Genomic DNA, 12,071 nt, shown 5'->3' on the forward strand with positions numbered 1-12,071 from the left:
GAAAAAGTCATATGAATTTCCCATACGTTTCTAATGTGATTTTGGAACACCTCACTCGCCTTTGATTTGCATAATTATGCGTGCTTAAATGATTTAGCCTGTATAACTTCCATGATGGTGTTATGTGAAACTTTGCTTTAAATTATTACCACATGTAATCACATATAGCTCAGGTGAAGGTATATTGTGATCGCATGGGATAATAACATGTTGATACCATGACAACTACACATGACATCACATGAGTACATGTGGAATCATGTAAATCACATGCGAAGTGTTCTAAATCTAAATCTAAATCAAAAATAGCATATTGTGATCATATGAAAAATATGTGAAATTCACGTGGCTTTTTAACGCCAGTGCTTAGCTCTGTGCTCTTGGCTGTGGCCTGTGGAGCGTCTCTGGGCTACTGTGTCATGATACAGTGCTTCCCTCAGCACTCTGGGCCACCAGACACATACTGTAGAGCAAGCCTTATCTCTGCCGGCCTGAGATAGATGCAGCATGCAGGGCCTTTCTTTGCGGCAAAATGCACTTACAAAACCCAGTGGAAGGGAACAGGACAGAACAGAACAGAAGCTTTGGGTGCAGAGGGAGGACACCTTGAGAAGGGAAAAAACACAGAACCTGATTGAAATGCAGGAAGGACGTTTCCATAGATGCTGGATATGAACAAAGACAGTGGACTCAAGTTGTAAAAGCAGCGTCTAACAGGACTAGCAGTCTGCACAAGAGGGCGTTAACCCTCGCTCTTCCCAAAGAAATCCTCCATAGTAGCTGACTGTTACAGACCTCAAACAAAGTTGTTTTTCCTCAAAAACTATTTATTACAAAAATCATAAATTTTTCTCTGAATGCCAGCGGACCTTCTAAGGTGGTGGACAACTTGGCCCAAACTTGGCGTTGGATGTTGTAAACAGAAGATATTTTTAAAGTTTCTCAACTTTTCCATGAACACAAATACTTTGAGTGTGTTACATAAATAATATGGATACCATAGCTAATATCCCAGTGAAGGTCTTAAATGGGATAAGATGTTTATATGCATTTTAGTATCCCAACAAATATGCCTGTATACACAGGTAAACATAATATTGTGCATTGAAACGGAATTCCCACAAACTGCAAAACCAAACAGGAAATGGGATCAATTGTTTGCATGTGGTACAGTAACTAAGCCGACTCATGAGACCGAATAGTCCAGTATCCCTACTAACTGTAAATGGTAAATGCACTTGCTGAGAGCAAACTCATGGTCTGTACTGTGGTTTTCCCACCTCCAGAATGCACTGACATACATAACCATGTCAGGGAGTAGTTTCAGAGTCCACTATCTTTGTATGTATCAACCATCTTTGACGTTTCTCACACCTGTCATGATGAACACAGTCTATAATCAACCACCTGATAGCTGTGTTATGTTGATTAAAGGATGTTGACCGGTCAAAAGTACACACAGGAGTAAAATATAGCATTTGAATATCCACACTTTTCCCCCCAGGACATGACAACGAAAAAGGGCTATTCCACAGGTTTTCAGGGTATCTCAGTTTGGGGTGATAAATGCTTCCATAAAAACATCACCTTTACATATTATCTTCATATTCTTTTTTTGTTGCCCGGGAATCAAACCCTGCCATATATAAAGAGAGAAGTGAAAATCTGTCTGAAAAAAGGATGGTCTTCAAAATCACACTGTACAAAATTCAGCCGCCCCCCCCCTTCATGTTTTTTTGTGTGTATTTTTGTTGCATTATCTATATTTCTTTATTTCTTATCTCAGAAGTAGCTTTTACATACGCACTTCATAATGATAACCTCTTAAAGCTGGAAACTGCTTGTTTTCCATTCTGAATAAACGTTTTCATAGAATACCCCCTGCTAGCAAGCATGATTATCACCACCAATAACTTCATGATCTTTGTTTTAACCATATTATGTGACAGCAAAACTGTATTCCATGAAAAGTTTTTTCTTTTCTTTTCTTTATAAAACTGATCATAATATTTCCCCTTTGAATGTGTTTCTCTCCAAACGGACAAATAGTTTTTCTTTGTTCACAGCATTCCATGTCAGTCCTATTTTACAAACTGCCGGGTGAGGCTCCAAGCCCAAACCAAGAGGGCTGCAGGACGGATGGAGGACGGATGGAAGGAGAGGAGGAGGAGGGTGAGGAGGAGAGAGGAGGAGGAAGGTGAGGAGGAGGTGGATTTCTCAGTGGAACCGCTGAACTCCGAACCTTGGGTCCTTCGTTTCCCGTATTTCAATCTGCAACAAGAAAATAAGTGATACATTAGTTACATAGATGAGGACCATGACAGAAAAAAACAACATTTCAACATTTAGAAAATAAATCACATTCATGTTAACACACATTCTTTCATCTTAGCACACATTCTTTCATCTTAGCACACATTCTTTCATGTTAGCACACATTATTTCATGTTAGCACACGTTCTTCATGTTAGCAGATGTTCTTCATGTTAGCAGATATTCTTCATGCTAGCAGATGTTCTTGCGTAAATGCAGATTTGCGTAATTCCATTTATGGTTATTGTGATTTCATGTCATTTAAATTTTTCATATGTGAAACAATCACATGATTATATCTTCACATGATTATATCTTCACGTGATTACATCTTCACATGATTACATCTTCACATTTGTTTATTTGTTTGTTTATTTATGGATCCCCATTAGTCTACACCCATGGGTGAAAGCCTATTCTTCCTGGGGTCCTAACACACAACCTACAACATTACAGTACATTACATTACAGTAACAAAATAACAATAAAAACCTAAGAAACACATTAGCTTAAGCACATTCAACATATTTAGAATCTCACAAAAAAAACACACAAAGGCTCCAACCACAAATACAATACTAACTAAACTAACTAACTCAACTAACAATACTAACAATAAATCAGTAACTCAACTGTATTTCACCATTATGAAACAGCATCCTTCAACTTTTTCTTAAAAGTGAATTTGTTGCTGATCATCTTTATCTTCACAGGTATACAATTCCAGTATGCAGCAGCTCTATACATTACGGTTAGTGCATTTGTACTTGGTAGAGGTAGAGTAAAATGAAGACCCACGGTGTGTCTGGTGACATAGCCATGTCTAGTATTTGTGGGTTGTAGTTCTGACCACAAAGACTTAGGTTTACCAATTTTATAAATATTAAACAAAAATGTTACAAGGCTGCATGCCAGCCTCTGATCCACTCTAAGCCAAGACAGACATGCATTCCCCAAACACTGCTCCTCACAGAGCAGCGGAGAGCGAGACGTGCCGCTCTGTTCTGAGCAAACTGAAGTTTCTCCAGATCCCACTTTGAAGCGTTCAACCAAATTGTTGGGCAGTAGTACAAGTGGGATAGGAGGACTAAAGCTTTTAACATTAGTTTAACTGTCTTCTCACTCAAAAGATGAGCACACCTTCTGATCATTGAAATACTCCTACTCATTTTAGCCACTATGTTATTAAAGTGCCTTGACCAAGCAAGCTTTTCATCAATAATCACACCCAACAACTTGCCCTCTCTAACCTGCTCAATAGCAGCACCATTCAACACAATATTTAGTTCCTGATCCGTTCTTAATTTATTTCTAGAGGCCTGCATGATAGTATTTGTTTTTGAAACATTTAACTTTAACTTGTTTTCAGTAACCCAATTAGAAACCAGCATTAACTCTTCTTGGAGCAACGTATTAACCAAGTTATCTTTCTCTGCAGAGACATACATTGTCATGTCATCCGCATAAATGTCCCCGCATGCATTATTCAATACATAAGGTAAATCATTAACAAAAATTGAATAGAGCAAAGGACCAAGCCAACTTCCTTGGGGGATGCCACATTGAAGGGTTTCCATATCTGAAAGTGTCCCATTAAACATGATTCTATCTTCACATGATTCTACCTTCACATGATTATATCTTCATATGATTACATCTTCACATGATTCCATCTGATGATGATTCTACATTCACATGATTCTACCTTCACATGATTACATCTTCACATGATTACATCTTCACATGATTATATCTTCACATGACTATATCTTCACATGATTACATCATCACATGATTCTATCTTCATATGATTTCATATTCACATACACATACAGCTTTTCGAAAAGGGGTTGGGGGTGGGGGGGTACACAAGGTTCTCAGGCATGTACCTGGCCAATGAGGAGAGAGGGGAGAGTCGGGGTTCGATTCCCCAGCTCCATGGCAAGATGCCTCGTCGGCAGAGTCGGGGTTCAATACTCCGATCCTGAGAGACGCAAGCGCGGAGGAGGAGAGGCAGCAGAAGGAGCTGCTCGCTCTCTTCCCCAACCTTATGGTGGCGGCAGCGCTGGCTAATGGGATTCCGTTGCCAGCGCCCCCCGCCGACACCTATCCCTGATGCCATGGTGGGCCACGTGTTCCAGAGGAGCATGCTGTGCCCGGCCTTCCCTGCCATGGATGCCTACATGGCTCGGGGACAGGTGGTACCCTGCATCACAGGCCTGACCTCCTCTTACCTGCCGTTCACGCAGGTAGAGGGTCTGGTCCGGGGCTTAAAGGGCGATTGAAGCTATCTGTGTGTGCTGTGTGTGGCTGTTTACCGTTGGGTGCAGGAGGGGGGGGGGGAGCGCCACGCTCCAGGGCCCATTTCATGTATGCACGAGGAGACATAATAATGATAATCTAGCATTGATTTTAGGAAGATTCGATAATCAGGCGAAAAATGACAACGTGATAAGTGGATTCCACTAAAACGCTATTTTCGCGTCTTTTTCCTGGAATTACTCAGAAGCACCCAAACTATATTCATATTCAAAACGGTATAAAACGGAAATGTACGGATGAAAAAATAATAAATTTTTTCCATGTTGACCAGAAGCAACTCACTGACAATCAACAGTGTTATTAGATCCATAGCTATAATATAAAATATAGGTTTAGCTCTACAAACAAGGTGAGCGTTTACATGGGGTTAATGGACGGCAAGGCCAGATGCACTTCCTGGAAGGGGCGTGGCACCCAATGTGTTAACGAAATACAGAGGGGACGAGAGCAGATGGAGATTACATACATTGCTAAGGACCCAAGGGAGTGCAGCACTTCTCGGGGCCAAGCAATACGCCCGTTCCGAGCGGCCACGTGTTCTGATCGGCCACACACTCCAAACGGCCACGTGTTCTGAGCGGCCACACACTCCAAGCGGGCACTTGTTCCAAATGACCACACACTCCCCCCCCCCCCCCCCCCCCCCCCCGACAATGCTGCAATCAGCAATACCGGGAGCCAAGCAATCGGCGTGTTTCGAACTGGCATGCGCTCCGAGTGGGTACGCCTTGAACGGGCAATGCTAAAATCTTTGCAATTCCAAGACTGTTTAGAGACCACAGTGTCCAGAAATAGGCAAATATATACGGACCACTAGCCTAGCTGACAAAAACACCTCTCCTAGAGTTTTAAACTAGGCTAGCTGGTCTGTATTCACTTCCATTAATTTGTGCTAAGCTAGGCTAGCTTCCAGCCGGATAACTTTCTACTGAACGCACAGAGAGGAAATTGGTATCTATTAAGTGCATTTCCCATAATGTTGGAAATTGGTATCTATCTTCTTGTCTGACTCTGGAGAAGATGGTAAGCACATTTCCTATTATGTTGGCGTGTTCCTTTAGTTTAACTCATTGAGCGCCATGCTCTTTCCCCATCTGTACTGCCTGGCGCCAGCTTTTTTTGACCATTTTCACGATATTTCACAATCTTTGCGGAGCTATTGTATATTCTATATTATAGCTATGGAGACAATAGTATGGCTCATTTGACAAACACTATTTAAAGTCCAACATGTAAAAAAGCGTTTGTTTCTACATACCCTCGTTCGTTCATAATCCCAAGATAAACCCTGTTTCAAAATAGGCTGGTTTTCTATATTGTGAGATAAAGTGTGTTTTGTGCAGCGTATGCACAAATCTCGTGGCTGCTCGCTTGAAACCTATATTATTGCCAGGTCAAAGGTAAACACATGACCTTGTTTCTTCACAAAGCCGGCGGGGGGAGGTCGTTTATCCGATGCTGCGATCATATAAACTCATGTTTTATGATGGAGTTTCGGTAAAGTACACGTAAAATAGACATTACCTTTGGTTTAGAGGTACTCCATTTCTCACTTCGAGTCCAAAAGTGTCTTGAATCAGAACAGGATCAATACATATAAAGTTAGGTAGCCCTCATCCGTCTTCTTCATCTGCTCGGGCCAGACTATAGACGGAGCCGAATAGGTTTCCTCATTGGTCGGTTTGATTATCGTATTTTTTACGTTTTTACCAGTAGTGCTGATTCCAACATAGTCCAACATCATAGTCTGGTGGAAACGCACCTTATAATCCATAATCATCATCCATATAATCAATTTAGTCTTCTTCTTCATAATAGCCAATAGTTCGCTCGCCATTGCATTGCAGGTTACCATTGTGTGCTCGGGCCAGACTATACCACGGAGCCGAATAGGTTTCCTCATCGGTCGGTTTGATTATAGTTTTAATTTTTAAATTGTTTACATTTGACCAGTAGTGCTTAGTCCAACATAATCTGGTGGAAACGCACCATAATCATCATCCATATAATCCATTTAGTCTTTTTCATAATATCCAATAGTTCACTCTAGGCGATTGTGATTGTCGAACGTGTCATGCTCACTGCTGCTCACAATGAGTCCCTAGTTATTTGGGGCTGTGGGGGCTGGCACTAACACACTAATAGCTGGCCCATGCATGTTCATAAGGTAGGCCTGCCATCTGGCGATATTCTATCGTCATTTCAATTCTAACGTAGGCAGATGTGCCAGGGAGCTCCGGCTGAGTGTTTAGAATGGGGATCAAAGGAAAAAGATCAAAGGATCCAAAAACGAGTATACTAGTTATTGGCACTCAAGCGTTGGCGGCGAAACACGAGTATACTCGTTATTGGTGCCCAATGAGTTATTAAGGGGTCAAACAATCAAATCAAAGGTTAGATCTTTTTGAGTGTAAGAGCAAGCTGACATTTTCCACACAGCCTTTTTTGTTCACATTTACGCAGGGCGACATACTAGCTGGCTGAGGCTGAGGCTGACTGGAAGGCACTGTAGAGATAGATGGCACTTGGCATAAAGTTCGAAGAAATAAAGACTTAAGCCCATTTGAGGTAAAATACCTTCTCCAAGATTACGCAGCCCTGGGCAGGTTTTACTGGTCTGATAATAGAATTACTGTATCACCTCAGTACTATTTGTACATTGCAGTCGGCTATTAATTAAAGTGTGGGAAAAACTTGGAAGAAGAAAAGACAGAAAAGAAGTAAGTTAATGATGATGAGAGGAACTGGCAGGGACCGCCCGTGGCTTTTAAGATTTCCACTTGTGTTTCCACTGCTTTGTTCTCAACAGAATCCCACAAGGGGAAAAATAATAGCCATGCTAGTCCTCTTCACGTTGACTCTGGGTGCCGGGGAGTGAAACGGCGAGGGTAGCAGTAAATGTCCTCTGAAGTGTGAGCAGACTGCCAAGCAGTGTAATTTGCTCACCTCTGCTGTATATAAAGCACCGGCCCTCGAGCTGTATCCATAAAGACAGACCTGGACATTAACTTCACAACCCAGGGAGGACGGCCGCTATCCTGTATGCAAATGAAAAATAAACAGCCCTGGGTCCATTTGGCCGTTTATCCACGGCAGTGTCGAGCGCTTGTCAGGTAACTGTTCGGTCTCTTTTCTGCTGTTGTTGGGATAGAAACCCTTGTGTCTTCAAAAAGTCTTGAGTTTTTTTAATTGGTTTTTAATGGGTTTAATGGGACCAAGAGAAGCACATACAGGAGTCACTACACCCTATACAGTTATACCCTACACACAGTACCATGTACTAATGCACTGTTCCCTCAACCAAGTTGTCCCTAAGCTGCTTGTCAAATGATGCTGAGGGACCATAGGGATTCAACTGTGACTGTAATTGTATGTCGTCACTTCTCTCTCTGCCCCATGTTTAGGGGCACTTATTTTGCACATAATCTCATACACATCCAAAAACTGTAAATAGTTTTGCACACATTCATTTAGTTTGACAGTTATTGAGAGTAATTGGGTTTGAATATGGCCACCAGTGATGCCACCGGGGACATTGAATCCTTGTGTTAATTACAGCTCAATGAAATGATAAGGTAGCAGTCCCTACAAGACAAAGTATTTGTCTCATCTACATCATTTCATGGAGCTGTAATTAACACAAGACAAGGATTCAATGTCCCCGGTGATGTCACTGGTAGTAGCGTAGGCACAGGGCTGGAGTACAGTGGGCCTGTTTGCTCTACTATTTTCAGGGTTTTATCTACTGTAGCTCTATTGACGAGAAGTCAATAAGAGTCTCCACAAAGGCTGATGGGGTGAAAACACAAGTTACTGCTGAAATACTGTATACAATTACCCTTTTCTCTCCAACGTCTCCTTTCAAATCCTCCAGCCAAGCCTTCTTCTGTGATTTTCTGGGAAAGCTCAATGAACGCTCTGTGCTGCCACCACTGGTTGCCAATAAAACACATTACTATCACCTGTCAGGTCAAGGTGCTGGTCTTGGCCTAGCAGTGGTAGTTGGTCATATAGCTTTATACAGTGGTAGTTGGTTATAGAGCTCTATACAGTGATGGTTGGTTATAGAGCTCTGTATACAGTGATGGTTGGTTATAGAGCTCTGTATACAGTGATGGTTGGTTATAGAGCTCTATACAGTGGTGGTTGGTTATAGAGCTCTATACAGTGGTGGTTGGTTATAGAGCTCTGTATACAGTGATGGTTTGTTATAGAGCTCTGTATACAGTGATGGTTGGTTATAGAGCTCTATACAGTGATGGTTGGTTATAAAGCTCTATACAGTGATGGTTGGTTATAGAGCTCTGTATACTCTGTATATACAGTGATGGTTGGTTATAGAGCTCTGTATACAGTGATGGTTGGTTATAGAGCTCTGTATACAGTGATGGTTGGTTATAGAGCTCTGTATACAGTGATGGTTGGTTATAGAGCTCTATACAGTGGTGGTTGGTCATAGAGCTTTATACAGTGATGGTTGGTTATAGAGCTCTATACAGTGGTGGTTGGTTATAGAGCTCTGTACAGTGGTGGTTGGTTATAGAGCTCTGTATACAGTGGTGGTTGGTTATAGAGCTCTGTATATACAGTGGTGGTTGGTTATAGAGCTCTATACAGTGGTGGTTGGTTATAGAGCTCTGTATACAGTGGTGGTTGGTTATAGAGCTCTGTATACAGTGGTGGTTGGTTAGAGCTCTGTATATACAGGACGTAATGCATACAGAGCTTGTCAACAGAGCTCGGTTTTATCCTGAACATCATTTCTCCTCTCGACCAGCTCTCTATTCCTGGACATTTACTGTATATTACTCTATCTTACTGTATATTCTCTGACTGTATATTTCAGAATTTCTGAATGTATATACATATTTTAGAATGTATATCTCTGATTGTGTATTTTTATTAAAATTGTATTCTCATTCTTATTCCTATTCTTATTTTTGACTTTTGACTAACTAAATGTTCATTGTGAGCGACCTGTGGTGCTGAATTTCCCTCGGGATCAATAAAGTACTTCTATTCTATTCTTCTATTCTACTTCAAGCCAACAGACATGTGAAACATTGAAACCTCTTCTTCAACCCCCCCCCCCCCCCCCCACGTTAAATATTAAAGTATTCACAGCACAGTTCCTTTTTCATTGCCAGACATTTAAGAAAACTGTCACATTCAAACTTAGCTCGGCCGTATCTCTGGTTGGAATACAAAGAGATAGACATGTTTTTTCTCCCACACGGAACGCCGCCACTGGTGCTTTTAACAATTCATTTTTCATAGGCTATGCAGTAGCTACTCACTTGTTTGTTAGACATTTATTTACCCCCCAGATCGGCTCGGCTTGTAATTAGACTAACATTCCCTCACTCTCCCTCCTCTCTTTCAAACCTGAGTACACACACACGCGCACACACACACACACACACACACACACGCACACACACACGCACGCACGCACGCACGCACGCACGCACACACACACACGCACACACACGCCTGAGGCCCTTGTGTATGGTGCTGCAGACAACGTCCTCAGTGGAACACCTTCCTCAACGTGACATGTCCTCTCCATTCGCGCTATGCCCCATTGCTGGATGTTTTAACCCTTTTACTACCACACTACAGAAGGTTAACCCCTTTACTACCAACCGTTTGTAGTGTGGTAGTGATAAGGGTTAACCCTTTGGTAGTGTGGTAGTGAAAGGGTTAACCCTTTGTCATGTGGCAGTGAAAGGGTTAACCATTTGGTAGTGTGGTAGTGAAATGGTTAACCCTTTGTCATGTGGCAGTGAAAGGGTTAACCATTTGGTAGTGTGGTAGTGTGGTAGTGAAAGGGTTAATAATACACCATTCTTCTGGAACCGTAAAGCATGTACACTGATCAGGTGCAGGACCAAACAGAAGACCAGCATTAAAAATAATAGAATCCACACGCTGTTAAACTTGCTCGCACTATATTCATAAATCATTGAATAAATATAGTGGGAGCAAGTTTCACAGTGTGCAGATTCTGTTCTTTTTTTTATGCTGCCACCTATTGTTTTCCACGGTGTCCCTCTAATGAGATGAGAGGGGCTGAAATCACAGAAGAATATTACTTAGCCCAGCCCAGGCCCTGGCCTGGTCATGTGACTCAACACAACAGGTAGTAGCGCAATGCTGAAGGAGGAGTTAAGATGTCTGGCGTAACACCAGCTAGAGGTGAGCTAAGGCTATGCTCACAGGATGTGTTTAATGGAAAATCTGATTATGGGAAGTGTTACCTGATTAGGGGAAGCAGTATTTGTCACGGTTACTGGACAAAAATACAAGTAATCACATTACGGATGCTTTTATAAAGATTGGTGTTGGATCACTGGGATACACAGTGAGAGGAGAGAAGGGGGTTAACTGATGTGACCCAGTGTTTCCCCAGAGTGTATTCTACTGCCATGGTGGGCCATCAGGTTGTCACCCACCATACCAAGAATAATCTCTTAACAATAATATTTCAGTCGCAAATGCAGCCAGGTTTAGCCTGACCAGCCTCCTAACTTTAACCAACAATAAGAAAATAGTGTAGGTGATCATGGTGTTTACTGTATGATAGATAAGATAGGTCAGATGGCATAATGATAATAACTACAGTGTAAAATAATTTCTTTTTAAATCACAAGTCGTCTCAATTTATATTTTTAAGTAACTTTTTTGCATCCGTTTTTTTGTTTTTGTTTAATCAACTAAATAGGGGTGAACTTGATGAAATGCTGACTACATGTGATACATGTATATACTGTATATATCTGGGGTCCTGGGGATGCTTTATAGTGTTGGTCAGAAGAGGAGGCAGTACTGAAATACACCACTTAAAATGTAAGTTAGTCCAATGAATGGATTACTTGTTTTAGTGTGGTCAAATATTTAAGCGACCCATTATCAGCCACAAGGGTTGGGTCCTTTTGATCAGCTTTGTGTCCAGAATAACTATATGTTTTACTGTAAATAACTGACCTTGTTATACCCCACATTTCTTATATAGATTCAAGATTCAAGAGGTTTATTTATCACATACATACCAGGGTGTTGTGAAGGATCAGATTAAACCGAATATATATATTTATTTATATATATATATTTAATTGTATTTGTATATCGTTTGATATCCCCTGTATATTCCTTGTACAATATGCACTGAATATCCCTTTAGTCTACTAAACAGCCCATAATAGTTTCATTCTACCATTGGACGAGAACCTGGCGCCAGGTTGCCATACCCCTAGGTCCAAGTTCAATCGTGCCGCCCAACATGTCGTGGCAAGCCCCGGTTCCGCGCAGGAATATGTCGGGCGAAATACGAATGGTACTATTTGTTCATAGCGCATATATATATGGCGCAAGTAAAGTAGAACTTCTTTTAGTCCAGTTCTTTACCCTCCAACAGAGTGACAGACGCAAAGCCT

General features: G+C 41.5%; 1 protein-coding gene across 1 annotated transcript in view; it reads right to left on the minus strand.

Annotated features, from left to right (window-relative positions):
* Positions 1 to 2,217: 2,217 nt before the first annotated feature.
* The window catches only part of lhfpl4a (LHFPL tetraspan subfamily member 4a), a gene marked incomplete at both ends in the record, with an annotated part of 160,185 nt that continues 150,331 nt past the window's right edge, over positions 2,218 to 12,071 (minus strand). Inside the window, 1 exon segment of the mRNA XM_084315977.1 lies at positions 2,218 to 2,271. Coding sequence (XP_084172103.1) covers positions 2,218 to 2,271 — 54 coding nt within the window.

The sequence above is a fragment of the Notolepis coatsorum genome (genome assembly GCF_963971535.1).
Source record: "Notolepis coatsorum genome assembly, chromosome: 6".
Taxonomy (NCBI): Eukaryota; Metazoa; Chordata; class Actinopteri; order Aulopiformes; family Paralepididae; genus Notolepis; species Notolepis coatsorum.